We start from the raw sequence: 26596 nt of genomic DNA on the forward strand, positions 1-26596 counted from the left end.
CATGACAGCCTGCTCAGCATCCTACAGTAATGAAAGTGCATCTGAGGTACCGGCGGGTGCACTTTCCGTATAAACTACCCCACAAGTCGGAGGGGGGGGGGAGGCTTGAGGGGGTGGTGTTTTTATGGGGAGCAGAGGTCAGAACCACTGACTAACTGCTGGGCTAGCTTACTAATTGCCTGTGTAAATGACCCCCTCTTTTGTCTGGTTACAACAACGTTGGCTAAAAATAAGGTTGTTCTCTGATTTATTTCACCCCATCACATAATTTTGAAATGAATAGCCTGGTATTTACAGGGGTTGGGGAATTGGAATAATAATATCGAGATTTACAACTGACACCACCAGAGAGAACACATTAGGAATCTTGTCATATATAAGTTGAGCAATATCTTAAATATATCAATATTTCTGGAATCTGAACATGCAATAGAGTTTTGTGCATTGTGGCATGTCATGGCCCATATTGTAGTCTGCTCTTTAGACAGAGTGAGAACAGTGCTTGAATAGATGACGTCTGAGGAACAAAATGGGTCTTCCATATCATAAGATGACAGTTTTTGGGGTTTAATCGCTTCATCAGATCAGCCTGCGTGGACTCTTCCTGCCGCTAATGCCTGATGATGGACTTGGCCACGTACAGAATTTTAAAGCACTTACTTCTGTTTTTATTTAAGGGTCTGGTAGTAGGTGGAGTGTGATGAACCGCCTCCTCCTCGAAGGGAATGGATTGCTGTTGGGGATGATGCTGGGTAATGTCCAGGGCGGATGGGCTTTGCTGTGGAGGGAAATCAGACACAATCGAGACAGATTACAAAAAGGTTACCTGAAAACACTTACACACTGCATAATATCAACTCGTACCCATTGCAGCAAAGACGTGCAAAATCAACACTGTTGCACAAAATGTTACAATCTTGTCAAAGAAGACCAGATGACTAAGAACTCTGATGCTTTTAATGTCAGATCAAATGCCTCTTACCCGATGCTGTTTGAGGAAAGGGGACACAGCCATTGCTTTCATGTCTGTCTGTGATGTGAACATGGGAGCATAGTGACCCAAATTACAAGATTGCCATATCAGGGGCAAATGGGTTTTCCTGCTGATGCAACATTACAAGTTGTCTAAAAATATGTTTCCTTTTTTTTTTTTTTTTTTTTTTTGCGGTGGTGGGGGAGGGATTGGCAATTTATGCTTCATAAAAACAAATACAGATACAATAAATCAAAGATAAACAAAAAGAGAAAACATGACAGTATATAACAAAAACACATTATTAATTTGCTAACCAATCCTGAAATGGAGCCCAATTTTTTGAGGCAATTAAACTTCTTCTCCTTCCCTGAAACTTACGTACAGCGGTTTCTAATTTGAACCATGCCAACATCCTGGCCTGCCAGTGGAAAAAGGTGGGAGGTTGAGGGTTTATCCAGATAGAAGTAATACAAAGTCTAAACATTGCCATTGCGATAAACAAAAAAGAATGTAAATGTCTTGATCTTGTGGAAACCATAGCATATTGATAACCGGTAATTGCCATTTCAGCGGAAATTTTGATTGAAGATTGAGTAATCTGTGTGAGAAACGTTTCAATTTGGTTGATAAAGAGTGATAACTCAGGGCAGTCAAAAAACATATGGAGAGAATCAGCAGATGGAAATTTACATCTTGCACATGATAGGCTTTTGCCTCCGGCAGCCATCCCCCATCCGACTAGTTTTGCTGGGGTGTAATAAAGATTAAACATAGCCATATAACTTTGGGTACGAAGAGTACCAGAGACAAAAACCGTCTTGGCTAACATCAATGGCAATTTTAAATCTATGGAGGATACACCAAATCTGACCGCCCATTTTTTATTAAAATCAGAGAGATCATCTGGAAGTTGAGACAATAAAGTTTGATATAATGTACCGATTTTGGCTTTCTTTTTAAGTAATTCAAATATCAAAATCTTGTCAAAAAGTGCAGGGTTTTCTGAAAAAATTTTATCGAGGAAACTTCTAATTTGAAGGTATTTGAAAAAATGATTGGATTGCAATTCAAATTTGTGTTTCAAAAAAGAAAAAGATGCCAGCAGACCAGAGTCAGCTAGGTCGCCTATATCAGTCAGGCCTTGTGAGGCCCAGATAGCAGTAATTGGATCTTGAAATATCACTGGGGGTAGCCCAGAAGCATTCAATGGTGTATAGTAATTAAGTTTGTAATTGAAGAAGAGACGACAAATTTTTCGCCAGATCGTGAACAGGGCCCATGCTACCTTGAACCGCGTTTTTTTGAAGTAGCTTGGTTCTAAAATGCGTGTTAAAATCCCTTGTGTAGCGTCACCTAATGAAATTGAGTATATTGAAGGAGCCAAAAAAGGCGGTAGTTCCACCTTCTTTCCAAATAGTGGAAAAGCAAAATGTTGGATCATCGCAGCCCAATAATAATAAACAAGATTTGGAACTGACCAGCCCCCGCGTTCTTGCGGGAGATAGGTCCATTTGGCAGCTCGTCTTGGCTTGCGGTATGCCCATAAGAACCTCTGATAAATTCTTTGTGCTTTTATTAAAGTAGAGTTAGAAATTAATAACGGGATGGATCTAAATAAATATAAAAGTTTTGGAAGTACCAACATTTTAAGAACATTGCAGCGCCCAAATAAAGAGAGATGAAGGTGGTTCAGCCGTTCTAATTTATTATGAAGCTGATCAATAATAGGTAGATAGTTCAGATCTGAAATTTGATCAACATCAGCCGAGATCTGAATACCTAGGTATGTCGCTTGTGGGGAAATAAGAGCAGTTGATATTGGCATAGCTGACGATTGCAAAATTTGAGTTTTGGTGATGTTTAGCTTATAACCTGAGATTAGACCGAATTGTACTGCTAAGATCTCCAATGCAGGAAGAGAAACAGTAATATTATTTGTTAATACTACTATATCGTCAGCATATGCCAATATTTTATACTCGACGCCATGAACAATAAGTGGAGGAATGTTTTGGGCTCTTTCTATCAAAGATAAAAAAGGATCGATATATAAAGCAAAAAGAAGGGGAGAGCAGGGGCACCCTTGTCTGGTGCCACGTGTAATAGAAAAGTAGCTTGATTCCTTTCCTGAAATACGGATTTTGGCAATTGGGGAGATATACAATGTTTGCAAAGCCAGAATAAATTCAGGCGATATCCCTTTCCAATGGAGAACGGCCCAAAGATAACCCCAGGAGACCCTGTCGAACGCCTTCTCGGCGTCCAACAGGATCACACCAAGGGGAGAGTTTGTCACCTGAGCCCAATCTAAAAGAGCGATAACACGCTTGATATGATCGGTAGTATCTCTACCCTGGATGAAACCGTGCTGGCGGATGGAAACTAACGGGGAAATGATTTGTACAAGTCGAAACGCTAGAACTCTAGAATAGATTTTACTGTCAGTATTGATTAATGCTATGGGCCGGTATGATGCTGGATTTAGTTCGTCTTTACCTTTCTTTTTAAATAATACAATGATCGATTGTCGCCAGGTTTCAGGAATGACCCCCCTCTGAGCAAGTTGAAAAACTTCAAGCATCTGCTGTTTGAATATGTGTGAGAAAGTTTTATAAAATTGGATATGTAGAAGATCGGGTCCTGCCGCTTTACCAGTGGACAAAGATTTTATGGCAGCTTCTATTTCTTCCCAACTGATAGATTCAGCCAGAATTGAGTTCTGATCGGGAGAGGACTTCCTAGTTTCGAGGGATTTAAAAAAGTAATCTAATCGTTTTTGATGCTGCTGGGATATGTTTAGCTCCTCAGTATATAAAGTTGAGTAGAAATCCACAAAGGTGTTTAACACTCCATTGGGTGAGTCTTGTAATATACCAGATCGATCTTTGACCTTTGTTATATAACTAGCTATTGCCCTTTGTTGTAATCTTTTTGCTAAAACCTTACCAGACGCTTCACCAAACTCATACATTGATGTACGAAATTGAAAATACTTGGTAGCTATATCAGCATACAAGGGATCCAAGAGATTAGCCTTGGCAAGAGCGACCGCTTTCTGACAAGATGTTAAATCTTCGCCGATATGGATACTGGTGCTTAAGTCTAGTTCAGCTTGTTGAAGTGCTAAAACTCTATTTTTGAGATTCTGCTGTTCGATTTGCCAGCGATAAGACGCAATTCTCTTAGTTTCGCCGCGTAAGGCAGCTTTAAAGGTATCCCAGACTAGACCAACAGATGCTGTATGGCTATTGATTGCAAAGAAGTCTGGAATCCAAGCTAGCATCCGTTCCTGGTATAGCTTATCCAATAATAATTTCCTATCAAAAGTCCAGGGTCTTATATGATGCGGAGGTCGGTCCCAGGAAAAACTAAAAATTATAGAATTATGATCGGATATAGTCCGAGGGTCAAGCCGAACCTTGATAGATTTCAAAACTTCAAAAGAAGTGAAAACGTAATCTATACGAACCAATTTTTGGTGAGGTATTGAGTAAAAAGTAAATCCATTATGGGCTGGATTGCTAACGTGCCATATATCTACCAAACCATGTTCAAGTAGTAATGTACGAAGGGCTTTATAGACCTGGGGTTTCCGACCAACGTAATCGGTAGATTTGGTGAAATCTAACCAACTAGAAATATTGATATTGAAATCTCCACAGAAGATTAACGGGTGCGGCCAATTAGCTAGTTCTACGTTTAGATCCATCAAGATCTGTGGATCATCCAAGTTAGATGCATATATTGAGCAGATCGAAAGTACAGATTTATTAATAAGCAATTCAACTATTAGCCATCTACCTGTGTTATCTTGCTTAGTTCTTTTAACTTGGGCAACCCCTATTTTTGAAATGATAGCCACACCCCTGATGGTAGAGGTTTGTCTGGTAGTAGCCACTAAATCATAGCCCAAAAACTTAAGATAGTGTCGATTAGCCCAAGAAATATGAGTTTCTTGCAAGCAGATCAAATCCACTTGCATCACCTGTATCAGCTTATGAAAGATCCTACGCTTCTTGGGATCATTTAGCCCACATATGTTCCAAGTTGCACAGGTCAATCTACGATTTGCCATTAAAGATAATAGAATGGAAAAACATCATATATATACCTAAAAAGATTATAAGGAATATACCACCAACATATCATAAAGAAAAGACAAATAGTTAACGTCCTAAGTGTATTTGAAATCACACTGCCATGTATATAGCTAATATCGCCAATCACCTCAAACACCCACCACAGTACCACCCAGTGACCCCCCAACCCCCCCAACCCACCTTCCAACCCACCCTCCCCACCCGTTGCCCCCCCTACCCCTACCCCTTAACCAAAATCGGGAGCTCAGGACCTAGGTCCTTGTGATGGTTGAGTGAGCGTCACCCCACACTCCGCTGGGCCTATAACAATACACGTAACATTATAGATGAGAATCGATCCTATTGGAATCACATTGATATTAAAAAAGTCAATTGGTTGGTGCTATTAGCGCCCTATTAGCACTCTGTTAGCATTTTAGCATGATATTAACATGATAAAGGAATAAATGCAGCAGCACTTTTATATTATGTAAATCAATCCCCAAAAGCATATGAAGATCCCCATTCTAAACAATGAAAGCAATCATTTTTTTCTTTCTTTTTGAAAAAAGAACCTTAGTGAGAACTGAAGAGAAAAGGAAAAGGAAAAAAAAGAAAAAAGATTCTACATTGTGTCCAAATAGTCCCTTGCAGCTATTTCAGAGAGAAAAAAATTTGTTTCTGTCTTATGTATTATTTTCAGCTTTGCTGGGAAGAGCAAGAAAGCCTGGGCACCTTTCGCCTGAAAAAGGGGGATCTGCTGGCGAAGATGCCAACGACGATCCACTGTCTCCGCAGCAAGATCGGGTCGAACAAAAAGTTGGCAGCCCTTGGCAGATCTCCTTTTGTTAGGTCGAGCTAGATCAAATATACATTCACGAGCAAGAAAAGTGTTAAAGCAAACCAAAATAGCACGTGGATAGGAACTGTTAGTGTTGGTAGAGGGTGATTTCTTTTTTTTGGAGAACGGGAAGCGATGCGCTCTCTGGATTTCTAAGTTCCAATTCCATTGAGTAACCTCCGGGAATGCTTCAGTGAAAAGCTCAACTGTGAACTGTCGGACATCACCTCCCTCAATATCCTCCTCAACTCCCAAAACACGTAGATTGTTCCTTCTAGAGCGATTCTCAAGGTCCGATAGTTTCCATGTTATATCCTTTCGCTGTTCCTTAACCTCTATGACCAAATCCTTTTGAACGGCTGCTGCATCTTCATGGGCTGAGATCCGCTCTTCGGCTTCCGTGACTCTTGTATTAATCTCGGCTGATGATTTTATAACACGTCTAAGAGAATTTTGCAATTTACGACACCCAGATTGGGTGCGTAAGTTCTCTTGTTTAGTTGCTTCTCTATGTTGGATGATCGTGTGGTATATTGTTGCCAAAGAGACCTCCTCCGGTACGTCAGGTGAGGCCCCACCATTGGAATTTAAAGATATCTGAAGATCGATTTGAGATTGATCTTCTCGAGAGTTGTCATATAGGCCCTCCTGACTTCGAGGTTTAGTGCCAGGGGCTTTACGGACCGTATCAGCGGCTAGAACTGCTGAGATCTCACTTGGTCGCCAATCAGCAGCTTCACTATCATAGTCTGACCACTCTAAATCAGGATCACCCTCCTCTCCAGACAACGAGTGATCTGATACGGAATAAAACTTTTCAGTTGAATCACTAATCGCCGACCCCCCCGCGATGTAAAGTTCTGCCGAAGCTCCTAAAGCAATAACAGCTGAGGATTGATGGTTAGTTGGAACTGCATTATCCATAATGCACTGGGCCGATACAGAGTCAGAGGCAGACACCGGGGGAGCCGAAAGAAGTGGATCTGTTAGAGGAGAGGAGTGCACCGTAAGCTGAGGTATGTCAGGAATAGCCACTGGAGGAACCACATGGGAAGGATTAGTCACAACATGAGGAGGGGGAGCGTGGATACTCATCAAGGAAGAGTTTTGCGCTGAGACAGACAAAGTAGCAGATGTAGAGGCTACTGTAGCAGATACTAATGTAGCGGATGAAGCGGATGATGCAGATGAAACAGATAAGGCAGTTTTTTCCCTAGCTCCCAATTTAGCAAAAATGTCAGATAGAGTCTGCACCTTACCCGGTACCGAAGACGGAGCTGTAGCTGTAACAGCCGGTGAATCATGAGCGATGATTTTCTCCGACATTGGAGCTCTGCCCTTCCGAGTGGTCCGTGAGATATTGATATCAGCGTCTGGCGGGAAATTACGGGTGAGATTACGAGACTTCACCGGTTTGGGAGCTGTCTTGGACGCTTTTGGTGGCATCCCCGGTGCAGCAGAAAAATCCTAAAGAAGCCTGGAAGGGAGCCGGGAAACTGCGGAAAAGGTAGGCTGTGTGTAAGACGCCGTGTAGAATACGTTGGAATTCAAACACCGAATAGCCCGCCAGAGCCAGCACAGTCTTAGTGAGAAGGCGGGTCTTAGGATGTCCAGGCGGGATACAAGTGCCATATGTAATGCGGATGGCTTTCTGCTCCTCCGTCCGATTTTAAATTGAGTTTCGTTGTATTTTCACTGTACTTTTGAGTAAGATTTCGATTCCCCCAATCTCATCAGCATCTCCCCAGCATTGCCGACTGCTTAGAAGAGATAGGAACCGTTGGGATGTCAACACGGCCCAGCGGAGTGAAAACGCTGCCTCACTCGGCCAGTGTCACGGCCGCCATCTTCGTCCGCTTGTACCCTAAAAATATGTTTCCTGTGCAGATTTGGTTAGGTCGTATCTGAAGAAAAAAGTTAGGGAAGAGGGAACATGTGAGGTAAGTAGGTGTCCACATTCTATACCCCTCATTATCCCGTATTCTGAATTTACTAAATTGCAATAGAACTGTCTCTTTGCAAACCCGGGAAAGATAATTTTGGGGCCATACATAACATAAAATTATAGATGGGTAAAAAGTGAATTACTGGGATGTTTTTCCACATTGGGGCTCCGAGTGACATCATAGGAAACTCAAGCATCACTCTTGGTGTCTATTTAATGTCACTCAGAACCCCTCAGTGAAAAACATCCCCGTCAGTCACTGTTACCTATCTATATGTTCGACATAGCTAGTCCTTTTTGCCTTTGTTGATCCATCCATAGAAGGTTAGCACACTTCCTCGAGGAGACAGGCACAAGAATCCCCTAGAAATATCTCCCATAGCAAATGCATAAAAGTCAGAATTTACTATTTTTTCTCAACAGATGTCCACCTAATTGCGCAGGCCTTAAACTACAGCTGTGAAGCATAAATCAAATTCCAAGAGCGTGAAACTAACAACTCCAGGGCATCTGTTGGTTGCCAGGATGGCCATCACCATCAATCGGCTTTCATAAAGGTCATTCCAACCCACAGAGAATATCCAATCCTATGAACAAACCCTGGCTTTTGTGACAAAAGTAGCTAAAGGAGGATGGTCTTTGTTTCCTAAATAATAAAGCTTTGCCAGCCTGGAGAATAGAAGAGGGTTGAGCAGGCCATTGAGTATCCCCCCCTCCATCACAGCCGAGTTATGCCTCATGACCTAGCTCTGCTGGTCTGCAGTAGTTGAATTAGTTGCTTTCTCCATATTGAAGGTCATGCACTGGATTGTGCAGCTCTAGGATATTCTTTATTAGCCAGGCACTGACCATAGATTGCCATGAGGATAATGGCAAGTGCTTTAAATTTCACTTTAGACAGAGGAGGCATCTATGCAGCTCACAAAAAATAGGCAGATATGCTCCTTTTTTTGCAGTCCTGCTTATTACTAGAGCATGTATTGTGTGGATGTTGTGATTTCCGGTACATGGGCTCAAAAATGTAACATTATAGAATTCTAATTTAGAGCCTATATAATTTCGTTTGATGCCTCGAGTTTCTTTTATAAATTGTAATCTTCTCAGTACTTCCAAAAGGCAGATACTAAGCAATCTAGCTTAGTTAACCTGCTTTTGCTTTATATGAGCCCCAGGATTTTTAAGTTGTCTACAATGGGTATACGAAGGTTTCACATAACCATACTATCAAAGGGCATTCATGATAGAACCAAGAACTATTGTACCCATGTGAAAGGACCAATTCATACCTTCCTTCACTTACTAAAAGCCAAAAACATCAAATATTGCCTAACTAAAATGAATTGAGAGGGCATTACACATTTGATGTACTTTGTTCTTTTGACATCATCCATGTTTATAGTATCCAACAGTAAGAACTCACTGTGTCAAAAACTGCTAGTATGTAAGACAGTGGTGGCCGGCACGGCTCGAGGGTGGTCGGGCGGGCACGGTAGGGGGTGGGGGGCACGCGGGGGCAGAATGTAAAAGAACATTTAAAAAAATAAACACTTTCCTTGCTGCAGGGTCCAGCGTCTCTGCTCCAGCTCTCCTCTGTCAGACTCCAGGAACAAGAAGCACAGCTAAGCTTCCCTGACCAATCACAACGCTGCAATGCAGAGTTGTGATTGGTCTGAGCGTCCTGATCCAACACTCAGCCAGGGGAAAGGGGCCTGGGCATGTTCTCCATGCAGGCTGTAATGCAGCCTGCATTAAGAACAGGGAAAGTGTGCATGCCTGTTTGGCCGGCCCCAGAGGGCCGGCCTAACAGTTATGTGCACTTAGGAGTGGGCAAACCACTCCTACCCTGCACGGTTCCGAGAGCAGAGCAGCCCCGCCCGCACACCCGCAAAGCATGACGGAAACATGAAATGATAATAACTCAAACTTATTATGATTGCATGTTTCCTTTATGTGCACTGGTTAAAAGCAGTGGGGCGACGCTCTTTTTTGCCACAGCAGAGGAGCCACCACTGATGTAAAAGGGTATAAATTGTGGCTATGTGAATAGTCAGGCTATGAATAGGCCAAGGCAGAAGCAAGCAAACTTGAATCTCTTTTTTTAATTGAAGGCTACCAAGTGGTGTAAAATGGTGGCTGAAAAAGTGGAAAAGTGTCCATCACCTCACTGAATTATTCCCATCTATTTCGAAAAATAGAAGTAAGTCTGTGCCTTTCAAAAAGCACAGGTCCTACTATTCCCATTCTACATTTCAAAATGAGACCTACTCAATCACCTCAAAACTATCACTATTACTATCTCTTACAAAATCACCACACTAAATTGAATGGTTATAAATGCCATATCTAGCCAACAGCCTCCAGTAAAAAAGCCAACCTTACTGTAACATGTATTGGATGTGCTCTTCATCATTTTAGCATGGTATCCCACACTTCCACTACCTCATTTAACATTCTGCTTCTCTATCTTACACAAAGACAGATTCCATAAAAATGAAAGAAATTAGCTAGTATGTCCAGAGATAATGGGATGTGTACAACCTCTCTTATACCTTTAACATTATTAATAAAAACTCATCTACTTTCCTATTATCTACAGGCCACCAAACCATACTCCTGCCTTCGTAGAACACAACTACAATCTCAATTCAATATCGCTTGAAACACCAGCAAAATCTCAGTCATGTGTAAAGTATTTCTTCACATTATCTAGCCTCATACAACTTGTCTCTTTTCTCAAACACATTAAAAGGTAGCAATCTCGACCTCAATAATTCCGCCAAGCTAACCCCTTCAACCCTGACGCTCCAATAAACGTAGACCGGTCCAATCACTTTTACACCATTTCACTTCGCAATTCTAAGTATTTCAGATAGCACTAAAATTTCACTGTTCTATAACTATTTCTGGAACCAAAACCGACAGCGACAACTTGAACTGGCCTTTCCTTCATTGAAGAGCTAAGAGATCAATATAATGAGAAAGCTACAAAGAAACCAGTGATTCTCACTCCTAAATCCATCAAGGAAAAACATTCCACCTCTCATTACACCATTAGACCAATAATCTAAGGATAAACACAAGAATCTCTACAAACACTACAGAAACAGAGGACGCTTAAAGCACCTGAAACTTCACAAGCTCTAAAATCTCAAAGAAACATTCATAAGGATCTTGTTTTCCTCAAAGTGGATTAATTAAAAAATCCTCAAAACCTCAAACCACCCAAGAATTCTATTTCAAACTATTAAGAACTGCATCCATCAAACAAAAAAGCACATTATTGAAGCTCTAATATGATTGGCACCAACATATCCTACTTCATCCCTGAGAAGAACTTAAAAATGTATTTCAATCTACTCCCCTTGGGATACCAGAAAGGAAAAATCTAAATGGTAATTCTTGAAGCTATTTAAAACCTAAGCACATATGCTATGTATGTCAACAATCCACCAAACACGTTGCGTATGATGACAATGCTATCCCAGGTAAACTGATTAAAACATTTGCAGAGCAACTAGCCCTGCCTTCTTATTCTCAATATCAGCAATTTCTTCTTTGAAGAAGTGACATCTCCTTCCACTTTAACCCCAGGGACGTCTGAAACCTTAGGCCAGTCTCCAAGGCAGACTACTCATTACTGACCATGTTTCTCAAAACAGGATTGCACATGCTTAAGGACACTTCCAGGCTGGGGAAATTTACTTTCCTCTCAGTCCCATGTCCAAACCATCAGACACATCTTTTAGGATTGTAATAGGTTTAGAAGGAAATGCAAGCTAAGTATATATCTTTTTATTTCTCGTGTGCAATTATGAGGCGAGCCACTAATAATGAAGCCAACAACGTTGTCAATGTAGCTCATTTAAATTGTCCAGACAGAAATTATTCTAATTCTGTTATCTTAGCATTACAAAAAGGACTCTCACAGCTATGATCCTGTGTTACGAAATATTACGAAACCTTCCTTGAACTATTCTGGGCACACCTTTTCGTCAATGTTTAGAAATAAGGCATTTGAAATCTAAAGAATACATCTATAAATAAGAAAGGATGATCACACAAAATGTAGTTCATACTAAATCTTCAATGAATAAGTGTGTATTGCACAAACAGCTAGGCATATGCACAAAAGAGAGCAAATGTGGATTGTACTAGTAGTTTATGGTTCATGATTCGGCTCAGAATAATATTGGACACAACGCATCAGAAGTTGTTTGAAACAGTAATACGTGTCCCCTTCAATCGTTGACCATTGTGGGTAATGATGGGCCTCATTCCATAAAGAGTTTCCCCACAGACTGTTTTTTTTGTTTATAAAATGTTTTTGCTACTTAATATTCATCTTAAATTGTTTACTACACACCTTCATGGAGATAATTCCAGATCATTAAGAGTCATACAATCTTTTCCTTACCAATCTGAGCGGTGTGCGCTCTCCGTGCCATGTTCTTGGCTCTGACAGCCTCTTTGATACGGTCCACTTCCTGCTGGTATCGTTTCCTGTCACGCATGGCATTTTCCTTGGCTTCCTTCAGTGCACTCTCCAGGGCCTTAACTCTCTCAGCCGTAGCCCTAAGACGCTTTTCCAGTTTAGGAAGTTCACAGCGAAGATCTGCGTTGTCACGGACCAACTATAATTTTAAAATCACACCACAGGTTAGCACATTAAAAATCTATTCTTTAAGTCTCATTTTTCAAACAATTATATTTTAAACTCGGGGATGCTGAAATAGTCCAACACCCGACCAAATGTGGTATATTGGAAATAGCAGCTCCTCTAAGCTTTGAAAATCATGGCTGAGATTGCATTTTGGCTTATAAATAACCTTTGTGTCCAAAATCATAGAAATAATCTACAAACCCATAGTTTACAGAAATGAGTATAGGAAAAAAACTTTGATATTTAAAATTTTACACATATGAATTTCCTTTTTTTAAAACAATTTGTAAGCAAGGTTTTGAAAAACTGACCAAAGCATTTCATAAGCGATCAGTAAAATCTCTGAATGACAAGTGCATCATATAAAGTGAAGTACAATGGGTACAAATGCTATATTGTTTTGTTTTTAGAATTGTAAAGGAGTTTAGTGTAATTGAGTCATGCTTGGGCATTTCTCTAGTATTAAGGCATCTTTAAATACAGACATAATCCGAAAATATGTCATAATACAGAACAATATGGATATTTAAAATTACATAATACATGACACTCAAAGAATGTTTTATGCTGTAAAATACTATATATATATATATATATATATATATATATATATATATATATAAACAGGTGACTGCACAGTTACACAAAACAAGTTATTTACATTTATCTTGTCTATTTATGCGATTATGTCTAAAATTAGATTAATAATTTATTCAAAACCGAGTTCTTCCCAAGGATTGAGACACAAATTCGACAAAAATACGAATTACACTTTAGCAACCTCTTTTGAAGACATTGAATTGAGTTGTAAAATATGGGAGTGCCTTATTTATCTGCTTTAATTACTACTCAACAAAGACATTTCGAATTTTCTGAATCGATCATCTTGGAGACTGTTCACCACCCACTGCTCTAAAACAAGTTAATTTCTAAGTAGCTCATAAACTTTGAGTGCCCCAACTCCTCTTAAAAAGTATTTTCAAATAGAAGTATATACAAAATGTAAAAAATCAATCTAATTTTGTTCTAGTCATCAAAGCTGTATTATTTGGACAAAGAAGAGTATGAATGTGAGTAATGAAGATTACCATCAAGAACACCAACTATTAAAAACAGAAAATGTATGTGTTCTTGTGTAATTTAACTGGTGCTCACGTAATGAGCAAAGCACACCAATACCTTCGGGTCGAGTTTGTGCTATATAAAACTGCAAAAAAAAGCACCATCGTGCTCTCTAATGGCAGAAACAGTAGTAAGTTGGAGTAAATATACAACAGTGGTACAGCAAACATCACCCCACAAAGGCATGGAACAATAAATAATTAACAACTATAACTGCACATACTCACAGTACATTCACAACCAATTAGTTTGGGTTCCCAGTTCACTTCTCAGGAACCATTTTATCACAGCTATTCTCACGACTTTTAATGGGGCATTCTATAGTCCAATATGATATTATAGGTAAAAAGTCTGCTGGTAGATTATTCATCAATATACCAGAGCTATAACCTCCCACTGAATGGGGGGGAAGGAAATTGGGTATCTATGTATTTAAGTTCCTGAGACTTTAACAAACCAGTGCTTTTCTAATATGCCAATTTGTGCAGATTCCTCAACTCACTAGGAACTATTACAACAAGCCATACTGGTGTAGTTTTGAAGAAGGGCATATTTGAACAGGCACTTGAAATGCCAATATGCCTGGCTTTAACGTGCTACACATGCCTCCCTCACTCTTGCACACACTCCCTGCATCTGCCGAAGCTACAGTGGAAGTGAATCCTTCTCCTAAATACAAATGCATTTTTAAAGTACAATAACACTTGAAAACCAGAGTTTATCTAATACATCTGTTTACTTCCTTTATGCATCTATATACCTTCCATGTACTTGGATCTATATATGTATTACTTTTCTCCTAAAAAAAGCATACCCAATGCACTACCTATCCTTATCCTATAACTCTAGCGATATCTTTAATCTACCTATACCTACCTCATTTATGCATCTATATACTTTCCATGTGCTTATGGATCTATATATTTATCACTTTCTTCCAATTTAGCATATCCAATGCACTATCCTATTTCTCACCCTATACTTCTCTCAATATATCTTGTACCCCAACTTTCTGACTCATTTCAAACTTCATCCTACTACTCTTTCCAATGCACAACCCAATGGCGCCGCAGCCAGAGCAACTGATGCCGGATTCTGAGGATCACGGTTCGATCCCCGGCACCGGCGGCAGATTAGCCCAGCACCATGTGACTCTGGGCAATAGCTTGCTTAATCTTCCCGACGGCCCCCAGCGCCAAGAGACCCTTACAGGTGATTGTTTGCGCTTTACAAATGTGGATTATTATTTCTCACCCTATACCTCTCTCAATATATCCTTATCCTCTACATCCACTCTTATTTATCCCAAACCCCATACCACTTCAATGATCCCCAAAATAACCCTTTCTAGACTCTTCCATACTCTACCCCTCCTTGCATCATCTGACACCACTTTTACTATACTGATCCCCCCAAACAAGCCTTTCTAAACTCTTCCCTCTGACTCTTCCCCTCCACATCCCCTTTTCACTCATCCCAAAGTATCTTCCTACTGCTATGACCTCCAAAAAAAAGAAAGTCTAAATCCTTTACTCTTCTATCCCTCCACTATCCTTTTCAATCAAAATAAGAGACTAACATGTTCACTTCTCAAATTTCAAATTTCACTATACTAATTCACCACTAATCCTTTATGGGATCCAGAGTAGAGTGCTACTTGCCAAAAAAGCGCTTCAACACCTCATCAGAGGTAGCAAGCACTATATAAATGCAAACCTTTTTCCCTCTTCTATCCCTCCGCTACCCTTCTCTATCCAAATAACTGAAAAACATATCCACCGCTCAAACTACTTTAATATTTCACTATTCTAATTTTCAACACTAATCCTTTATGGGTTCCGGAGTAGCGTGCTACTTGCCAATAAAGCGCTTCAACACCCCATCAGGGGTAACAAGCGCTATATAAATACAAACCTTTTTTCCCCTTATCTATCCCTATGCTATCCTTCTCACTCCAAATAACTGACTAATATCCACCACTCAAATTACTTTCATATTTCACTATACTAATTCACCACTAATCCTCTATGGGTTTCCAGAGTAGCGTGCTACTTGCCCAAAAAAAAAAAAAGAAAAATGCTCTTCAACACTATCAGGGGTAGCAATCTCTATATAAATACAAACCTTTTTTCCCTCTTCTATCCTTCCGCTATCCTTCTGAATCCAAATAATTGACTAACCTATCCACCACTTAAATCACTTTCATATTTCACTATACTAATTCAACACTAATCCTTTATGGGTTCCGGAGCAGCATACTACTCACCGAAAAAAACGCTTCGACGCCTCGTCAGGGGAAGTAAGCGCTATATAAATGCAATTACAATACAGTACAATACCTCACTGCCAAGTCCTGCAACAACCTTGCCCCCCACCTCCAAACATCATCCTCTCTCTCGGAATTCAGAAAGGGACTCAAGACTTGGGTTTTCCATTGATCCAACTAAGAACCTAGCGCCTGAATACCATCACCGGCACTTACCCGCACTTTAACAAATCAGAATTGATTGATGCAAAAAGCATCTGTACATGCATGTGTTTTAATGCTTTAGCACATTGGAGCCAGACCTACTGGTTTGGTCAATGGCTTCAAGAAACTAAAGTCTTTGTTCAGATTGAAGAAACAAAACAGATAATGAATGGGGTTCATATATTAGCACACATGATAACTAAAACACAAAAGGCACAGATACACATTTGGAAACCCTTAAGTCCTTTCTAATGAAGTCCAGGAGGCCCAACAGTGTATTAAAAGCAGGAAGGACACTGAGGCTTAGTACATTCATTCACCCTCTACAGAAGAAGGGGTAAGATGCCTCAAATAATGACTTGTCGCTTGTTCCTTATTTCAGGACCCGATGTTGCTGTAAAATACTTAAAGTCAAATATTGCTCAGCAAAATGTTTGGTCATCGAAATGGAATGAGGAAAAAAGAATCTTAAGGATAATGCAAAAATAATTGGAGCACATGTGGTGGTGCGCAAACCGTAAAAATGGGTACCAAAAACAGCATCTAGTTTTGAATAACAAATTCTTCACAGACCATTGTTGGAAAGGGGAAAATACAGAGGCAAAAATCAAGCTTTTTTACTAAAGAGACATGGACTAGAAGCCAAAACTGGTAGAGACCAGAGAAGTGTCTTACTACAAGGAATTAGTACTCTTTTAAGGCGACCAGACTCTCTTTCTGGTTCCTTATCGCACTGCATGTTTCCAGACTCTCAAAACCTCCTCATCAACTACTCACTTGTAAGCAACTGGCGAGCGGGTGAAGGGGAAGGAGACAAGCGCATGGTCTTAAGAGTTCCACCGCCTAGCAATGATCAGGATTTCTTGCTGTCACTTGCAGTTGCAAGCCAAAAAACATCCTTCGCCTTTACTAAATCATAAAATATATACATGGGCTTGATTCCTTAGTGTAGGTATATGGGTTTTTACAAGGGAAGCAGTGCTGATCAAGACAACAAAGAAGAAGAAAGTTGCAGAACCAGGCACCTCTCCCCATAAGACTGAATTTTGATCAACCCAAGCCCACTGTCATTCAACACAAAAAGATTTTGATCCCTACCTTTCTACTCTGGGTGGATATGGAATTACTAGCTTCTCCTGAATAGCAATCAAGAGTCCATTTACGTGGTTTTTTACCTTTCTAGGGAATTCTGTTACTTTGAAATATCTTTGTGCCTAGCACTCCTCTTTTACAAAATGATGCAAAGATGAGTACAGGAATACTTTTACTAGAAAAAAAGGTGTGGTGGTACCAGGAGTAAATGAATTCCATTCCACACTGAGGAACAGGAACAATCTTTCATAAATGTAGCCATTGCAGGGGCTCGCCAATGAAGCTTGTGGAGTACAGGATCTCCAGCTCCGCTAACACCAAGACAAGCTTACTTAAATGCAGAGATGACTTGCAATCCGAAAACCAGGCTTCAGACTTGAGGTACCCCATATGGTGCATGGTTTGTGATCCTCACTCACAGCTGCGTTCCATGATGTACTTGTAGGAGAAAGTTCTGCTCCACCATGTTCCATCCTTCAGAGTCTCTCATGTGATCAACAGCATCGAAGCTTCAGACGGGGAAGTGCACAAGCAAGCAGTACTTTGTATGCCTGCATCCATGCAACCCATTCTTCTCTCGAGTTGGTACTTCTACATGACTGCTCCTGAGCATGAGATGCACTTTCTATTACATGCTTTTTTCTGATAAGGAAGGGGGGCAAGGTATCAAGTGCAGGAATCCAAAAGAAAGGTTTGAGGCCAACCAATGACATAGGCATCTACTCAACGACATGTGTAACATCAAGGGTCAGTATAACACATTTCAGTAGATCGTAATACTGGATTCATGTCACTGTGACTAAGCCAGAGATTTGAGAGAAACACTGGTATGTAAATGTGTGGCACCCACCTACTTTCTGCACGTTGAACACCTACACTTATTTTAATATAAAATTATTTATATATTTTTTGGCTAAACACTGAATCGCCTAATTTGTGGTGCAAGAAGATTATGAGCATAACCTAGATACTGTCTGTCCTCATCTGACATAATTGACCAGCACATGGACCAGAGGTTCACGGTGAAAAGAACATTTTGGGTACCAGATCTGTCAGGTGGCCCATTTGACATCAGAAAAGGGACAGGTTAGTGAACATGTCACACATAACCAAAGTGAAAACTTGGCAGCCATGCATTTATCCACTCACTCACTCATTTATCCAACCATTCTTCCACAGACCCATTTTCATGCATCCACTGTTTTTTGTGAATGCACATTAGTCTCTGTGGCTCTTTGTTAGACATCAAAGGGTCATGTACGCTTATAGGTGTGCACATATTTTATTACTGTGCCCATACAACACAAGTCAAACTTATTGTCAATGTTTGGAAGTGCTTTAACCTCCATGGTATGAATTTTCATTTTCTCTAGTATCACTCCCTTAAAACAACAGAACTTGTGGGGGAATGCCCACACTCTGGACACATTCCCATAGCTTTGTCTACTCACAAATTGATTTTCACTCACATAAAAAAGTATACAGTTTGTACATGTACAAAAGACATAGAACTTAAAGGAGGGAAAAGTGTATAAACATGTGCCTACCGTAACCTGCTATATGTAAGCCCGATTTGTCCCAGGTATGCACAAAACTTGCCCCTGCACAAATATGCAGCTGTAAATGAATGGATGCAAAGTAGCCAGGTAAATATAAATAAAATAATTTACCTAACAAAAAGGCACCAAGACACACCAAATGATTGTAACTATCATCCAAGTTCCACGATCTGTGGTATAACCAGTCAAAATGAATGTCCTTTCGAAGAATTCCACACTCGACGTTGAATCAGGTCCCTTTACTTATTTTATTTCATTTCATTATACATGGACACCAACAGCAGGGAGGACGTATCAAGGTCCTACTGCTGCACAAAAGAGAATAATCATCTACCACGTTTCTTGAGGTTGTATAACTTTACAATGCATTCCGTTGTAACGCGAATGCCATCACCACGCATATTCTTTACCACGAAAATTCCTTTTACACGCATACTTTTACAACGATTTTCATTGTTAAACTATGCATGTAAATGGCATTTTCATGTTAAAGGATTTCACCCTAAAAATGTACCTCTTAAATTTACCCCTCCGTGACACCACCCCCTCATTCCTCCTTACCTTTCCTCTCCTTGATCATCGTTAAGAGGAAGCAGAAGTGTTTTTCCGTTTCCTCTTACGATGCCGATTCCCTCCACGTCTTTTTCTGTATACTTCGGAAACAGGTGCGTTTTTTTTGGGGGGGGGGGGGGGGGGGTGCCCCCGCAAGCCCCCCCTTTTTAAAAAAAAAACTTTAGCACACATGCCTTTACTACATATTTTGTAGTAAAGGTATGTGTGGTAAAGGCTTTTCGTTGTAACCACGCATGCATTGTAATGCATGCGTGGTTATGGTAATGTGTGGAAACGGCCGCGTTGTAGTGTCTGTTTCCCGTTTCGTGACGATATTTATGATTGTGGATACAGAAATTGATATAACTGCCAGTCGAGGGGACAACTCATATTAACCACCGGAATGATTACAATCAAGTGCATTTTATTTCCAACGTTACGAATTGAAATTTAGAATTGAACCTAGTACTTTGAAACAAAGCTTCGAAAAAGCCCAGGGGGGCGAAACGTACGTCGGCTGCTGTTGGTGTCCATGTATAATAAAATAAGTAAATGGACCTGATTCAACGTTCAGTGTGGAATTCTTCGAAAAGGACATTCATTTTGACTGGTTATACCACAGATCGCGGAAACTGGATGATAGTTACAATCATTTGGTGTGCCTTGGTGCCTTTTTGTTGGACATTGTTCTAGGCTGATATAGTACTAGTTGATACATACCCTGGATGGGTGGGTATCATGACACCGTGAGAGCACCCTAAGATATTGTGAATTTAATGACACGTTTGAGACAAATTGTACATTGATGATAATAGACGTGCAAGTCATGGGGCATACCCACAATCTTTGGAAACAGAAAATAATGTATTTGTTCTGCGCTGAGACCGTGGAGATACAGAGGGGAATAGCAGCTACACATATGTTGCTTTTGAGTGTAAAACATGATCAGGGTGATATCTTTCCCTACACAAAACTTAGCCAATGCAGGAAGAAATACCCATATGATTATACCTTGCCCTTCTATAAGTAATCTCAAGCTTAAACTCGGTCGTTTGGGAAGGCCTTCCAGAGAGAAAATTGCATATGATACATGAACAGCAACACCAAACCAGCATTGCGGTAAAGAAATAAGTAAATACAAGTTCCCAAACCAAGTTAGTTAAAAAAGAAAATGCACTGATCAAAACAATACCAAATGACATAACGGGGAATTTCGGTTCAGGCGTTATTAGATAAAAAGAAAATCGTAGAAAACTATAGGAAACAAAAAATTCAAGGTGGTCTAATGTGGTGTTGTCGAAGGCATCATAGGCAGCCACTGAGGCCAACCGGCAATAGAGGGAAATGAGGTGCAGGCTATAAGGTCACCCATTCAATATTTATTGAGGATCAGGACTTGAGTACTAATTTGTAGCTCCCCTGCATTGGCTAGAGTTGAGTCAAGGGTGGGGAGTTGTCTTAGACATTTATTTTCTACAAAAGAGGCTGTTAGCGGGGCAAGGAAAAGAGCACTGTATGGAGCAAAGCTCAACATGTTCTGATACACTGACTTTGAGTCTCACTGGAGCCTCAAACTTCACTCCAAAAAAGCTCCTAAAATCAGCGCAATCAAGGTTACATCCTTGTTGGGAACACTTTGGCACCCTTTTCCCTCTTGTGGTTTACCTTAGAACATTGAAACTTCTCTGGGGATCGAAATCCACTTGCAAAGTAAGGCTAGAGGAGGCAGCCAGACAATGATCCAGAAGATCAAATACCCTTGTTTTTGCAGTCCAACTGGCTCCTCAAATATTGTGGCAAAAAGCTCTAAACCATGTAACCCTGACTGCTGAAGTCATGTCTTTGTCAGGGAGGCTTAGATCCTAGTCCTGCCCCCTTTCCCCCTCCAGCCCAGAGATGTAAAATGTTCAAACTCACATATTTTATCAAAGTGTAGATTTGATGTTCGTGGAAAACCCCCAAACTCCCAGAGAATATTTCTGGACAACTTAGCCATGGGTACAAGTAGGAAAAAGTTGTTGCCCACTTCGCTCATGTCCTCCATAGAAATATTAGCTATCACTGTTTCTGCAAATGTTCTTCTAGACAGATGTGCAGTTGTCTCTGTTCCTAGTACCTTCCATGCTTTACCAGGCTCAGGTGAAGAAATTCATGTAGCAAAGAGGCTTCTCCTTGGCGAATCTGAACCCAACTTATCTTCTTAAGAGTCAGCAAGAGGCAAATTCCTTTAACCTTCAGAGAATCCTTCCATTTTCAGAAATTCAAGGCAAAGCAAAGAACAGCTTTTCTCAGTCCTTCACAGAGATGACTGGAATTATTCCAACAACTAGCAGAATGTTTTAAATTTTCTCTTGCCCCTAATAGCTCACTGCCCCAAGAGTAGTTGCAGACATCCTAATAGGATTTATACAGCTACAATTCCCACACAGTTTTACTGTCCATTACAGCACTATGACCCAGATCTTCTTTCCTAAAGCTGGCATTCTGTTAACGCAATCCCACAGATTTCAAAACTGGAATACTGAATTTGCCTCAGATATCGCTCTCTTTCCTGTCTCCTCCCAGAGCAAGCCCACTCTGCCAGCATGGGGTTTAAAAAAAAACACGCCTTCTAGCTATGGTACTTTCCTAACTCTGGGAAGAGGGGCTCCTCAAGGTTTGCAATACCCCTTTCCTTCAAATAAGAGAAGCTTATGGTTCCCATTGATAACAGAAGGGAACGAAGGGCAATGGAAAGCACTTGTTCTTAAAAAAGGATTTGATCACTTTCAGTTGGTCTCCTTTCCCAGGCCGGTAGTCATGGGGAGGAGGGAGTACTCATGGGGGCAGGGAGGGGGGTGGAGGGCTGGGAGCGGGGTGGGGGGTGCTCCGGTGGGGGAGCTGGTGCAGGGGGATGCTCGTTCCGTGTTGGGGGTTGGGGGAGGGTGGGGAAGGGGGGTGGGGATTGCGGGTGAGAGTGGGTCGGACACAGGGGTGCAGGGGGTGGGGGTGGCGCTGGGGCTGCGGGGGGGGCGTCGGGGGCCGACACGGTTCAGTGGGAGGTGGAGTCCCTGGCGTGGAGTGACGGGGGGAGAGTGGGGGGGATGGGGTGATGTGGGGTGGAGCGGCTGGGGGAGGGGCGGGGAGGGCTACACCGTCGCGGCAAGGGGGCCATTCCTCGGGGGCAGGGGGCGGGAGGGGCTGGGGGGTCGCTGGGAGGTGCGGAGAGTCAGGGGATAGATTTACCACCGGCATGTCGGACACCACTTCTTTCTTTCGGCAGGTAGGCGTGAAGAGGGGCTCGGGAGAGCTTCATGCGGCTCCAATCCACCGAGGGGATGGGCTGGCTCTGCCTCATGCGGGCGGTCGCGCTCCCATGAGGGACCTGTCAAGGGCGCCATCCAGGAGTCAGGGCGGTGGGTCCCCGCCAGCCTCACCTCGTAGGGTCGATGCGGCCTCCGGTTGCGGGGGCCGGAGTTGCTACAGTCCAGACAGGGCACGCGCGGAGCAGCGCACAGGGCTGAGGATCGGGAGTGTGGATTTGGAGGACTTGCTGCACACATGTAGGGAGCGGACGGGGTTGAGCCGGCTGGAGCCCGTAGAGGGCGGTCGAGGGCCAGAACATGGGCCGACAGGGCTGTAGTCCCTTACATTTGGGATGAGGATGGAGAGAGTGTGGAAGAGGGGGAGATTCGGGAAGGGAGGGGGTAGTGCAATAATGTTTGTGCTAGTTCATTGCAGCCCCAGCGATCCCAGGCGGAGAGAGTTTCGGCCCCTCCTGCGCAACTGGTTAGGCGGCGGGATCCGGTGAGGACGCCGACCTTGACGCCAGGTAAGGTGAGACAAGGAGTAGGGACGAGTGGTGCTGCACCGGTGGGGGTATCGGTGGACACGGATGTGAGGGGCGATGATGGGGGGTGCGTTTGAACAAGGGTGCATACGTACGGGACACCGGGGTGGGGACAGATGGCGAGGGGACGGGGGCCTTGCGCGATAAGGGTGTGGGGGGGCGCCCGCGACGGGGAAGGAGAGTCATGAGGTGCCAGTGCATAAACTCCCGTATATGGGCATTGTGAAGCCCCTGGGGGCGCATCTGTCTTTGGCCACCAAAGAAAAAATTTGGAAGGGAGAGTATGTGGACATCTTGAAGCTCCTGCATAGGGAGCTAATGGCAAAGGAAGGGTCTAAGGAGAAGGAGATGGAGCTGGCTCGGCGGCCCAAGGTGCCCTTGAATATTGAGAACTGGTCGGCGGGGTTTTTGATCTTTGCGAGTGTGTACTGTGACAAGTACCCAGAAAGGTCCGTGGCGTTCTTTAAATACATGGACGTCATCCGTCGAGCGCAGGCGACGTACGGGGGTTATGCCTGGTCGCACTATGATGAGGAGTTCCGAGCGCGCTTGGCCTGGGACCCGAAGGCAAAATGGGGAGAGATTGACTCGGACCTGTATCAGCAGACGATGGGCGGGGCTAAGTTTGGGAAAACGATTTATACAGCCAGCGGCCTACCACTGGCACCTCGCCCCTTTCCGCCCCGCCCCGCTGTTGCGACAAGGGTTTCGGGAGGGTTTCCAGCTGGGGTACGAGGGTCCGCGGATTGCTCGGTGGGCAGAGAACTTGAAATCCGCCCAGACGCATAAGGCGGTGGTTCGGAAGAGAAACTGGGCAAAGAGTTCGGGGAGGGGCGGATGGCAGGCCCCTTTTGCGGCCCCCGATTACGGACTTGATCATCTCCCCCGTAGGGGTGGTGCCGAAGAAGGAGCCGGGTCAATATCGGCTGATTCAACATTTGTCATGGCCCGAGGGGACGTCGGTCAACAATTACATAGCGGCTGATGTGGCGTCGGTGTCTTATTCTTTGGTTGATGTGGCGTGGCGTCTGGAGGCATCGGTGGGGTCCGGTGCTTTCATGGCTAAGTGCGACATCAAGTCAGCTTTCCGGTTGTTGCCGGTGCATCCGGTAGACTATCAGCTGCTGGGCATACAGTTCGATGGCTCTATTTTTGTGGATAAGGCATTGCCCATGGGGTGTTTAATCTCCTGCGCGCGGTTCGAGCGTTTCAGCACGTTTCTGCAGTGGGCTTTTTCATGGCGCACGGGGCACGAGACGGTGACGCGCTACCTGGATGACATTCTTCCTGGTGGGACGGCCCGGTTCGGCGGACAGCCAGCAGCAGCTGGACAGTTTTACAGAGCTCATGGGCTACCTGGGTGTGCCCCTGGCGCCAGAGAAGACGCAAGGTCCCAGCACGGTGCTGTCATTTTTGGGGATCGAACTGGATTCGGAGGTTATGGAGGCTCGATTGCCGAGGGAAAAAAAGATGCATATGCTGGTGGATACGCTGTTGGGAAAACAGAAGGTGACAGTGAGAGTGCAGATTTTGTTGGGGCATTTGACCTTTGCGTGCCGAGTGGTGCGGGCGGGCGTACATTTTGCCGGCGTTTGGGACTGTCCTTGTCCGGGTTGACGTTACCGCACCACCACTTGCGATTGTCCGCGGGTACGAAGGAGGATCTGCATATGTGGCGGGCATTTTTGGAGCATTTCAATGGGATTCCCATGGCTCCCCCGGAGGAATGGGACGTGACCATCTCGTTGGATGCGGCCGGGGTCGGGGTTTTCGGGCTGTACTGGCAGGGGAGGTGGTGTGCGGAGACCTGGCCTGTAGCCTGGCAGAACGGGGGGAGGAGCATAGCATTTTTGGAGCTGTTTCCGTTGGTGGTGGCGGTGTCGGTGTGGGCGCGGGAGCTCACGCATAAAAAGGTGCTGTTCAAAGTGGACAACATGGCAGTGGTGCATGTCGTTAATCGACAGTCGGCTCGGGATCCGCAGGTGCTTAAACTGTTGAGGGTGTTTGTAGTGCAATGTTTGGACCATGACATTCTGTTTCAAGCACGTCATGTGCCGGGGGTGGACAATGACATTGCGGATGCTTTTTCTCGTTCACAGTGGCAGAGATTCCATGGGCTAGCCGCGGACGAGTGCAAGACCCCGGTGCCAGCGGGGCTGTGGTCCGTAGGAGAGAGAGGGTCGCGCAATTGGAAAGGCAGTCGGTGGTCCCGTCCACATGGAAGGCATACGAGCAGGCGTAGCGGGAGTTTTTGGAGAGCGGGGCGGTCTGGCATGACAATCCTTGGGTGCGGAGTGAGCAAGTGGTACAGTTTATGTCGGCGCTGATGGACAGGGGACGGTCAAAGGTGACGATTGCCGGCAAATTATCAGCCATAGCATTTATGGGAAAGATGTTGTGGGGCTACGCACCATCAGCGGGCGAACTGGGCGCGCGGTTGTTGGAAGGTTGGGTGCGCGAGAAGGGAGGCAGGGCACCTCAGCGCTGTCCCATCCCGGGAGGTATGCTTGGCGACTTGATACGGCTCATGCCGCAGATATGCCGCAATCGGGAGGAGGTCCTGGTTGCAACACTGATGTCGTGGATTTATTTTGGGGCATTTCGGGTGTCCGAGCTAATGGGCCACGGCCAAGCCAGGACTGCGGTGGGGGGAAGTGGAATTGCGATCGCAGGAGGTGGCGGTCCGGCTGCGGCGCGCGAAGACCGACCAGAGGGGCGAGGGTCAGTGGGTGGTCCTGGGCCCCATGGCGGATCAAGACGTGTGCCCCGCGTGGTGGGGGGAGCGGCTGGCTGGTGGGGGGCAACCGGGGGACGGGGAGGTTTTTCGCCAGGGCGGATGGAGGATGGGTGACGGCGGCACAGCTGCTCTGTGTGCTATGGCATGCGCTGCAGGCCTTAGGGGAGGATCCCAGGCGCTTTGGGACGCTGCATAGGGGTGGGCGGAATTTGCGGAATTGCGTTACGCAAATCTCCGCGAAACGGTAAAAAAATCTCCGCGAACACGCAGAAATTCCGCGAACACGCGGAATTGCTTGCTCGCGATACTTTTTTCCTGTTCACAATTGCTGTTTGCGTGCTCGGGGAGAAATATCTCGCGAACACGCATTTTGAGATCGCGAACAAGCAAAAATTTCACGAAATCGCGGAAAGCAGACTTTTTAGCAATTTCGCGTTCTCCGCGGAACGCGAAATTACGCAAATTACGCAAATTCCGCGAGCGGAACGGAATTTACCGCCCAGGCCTAGGGACGCACTCTTTTCGCATAGGGGCGGCGACCGATGCAGCGCGAAATGGGTGGGGGAGGGACGAACTGATGCGCTTGGGGAGGTGGAAGTCAGATTGTTTCAAGACATACATTAGGTTGCGGGGGCACGGGATGTAGGAGGAGTCATGAGGTTTTTTCGTTGGTTGACATGTGTCTCTTTTCAGGTGCAGTGGCGGGGCCAGACGTGGAGGGACTCTCGATCTTC

General features: G+C 43.8%; 1 protein-coding gene across 1 annotated transcript in view; it reads right to left on the reverse strand.

Annotated features, from left to right (window-relative positions):
• The window catches only part of KIF5C (kinesin family member 5C), a 532213-nt gene that overhangs the window by 53223 nt on the left and 452394 nt on the right, over nucleotides 1-26596 (reverse strand). The window contains exons 24-25 of the mRNA XM_085645609.1: nucleotides 12256-12472; nucleotides 661-778 (exon numbers count right to left, since the gene is read on the reverse strand). Coding sequence (XP_085501735.1) covers nucleotides 669-778; nucleotides 12256-12472 — 327 coding nt within the window. The 3' untranslated portion in view covers nucleotides 661-668. The remainder of the gene's footprint in view (nucleotides 1-660; nucleotides 779-12255; nucleotides 12473-26596) is intronic.

This window comes from Triturus cristatus, chromosome 3_1 (genome assembly GCF_964204655.1).
Source record: "Triturus cristatus chromosome 3_1, aTriCri1.1, whole genome shotgun sequence".
In the NCBI taxonomy this organism is placed as follows: domain Eukaryota; kingdom Metazoa; phylum Chordata; class Amphibia; order Caudata; family Salamandridae; genus Triturus; species Triturus cristatus.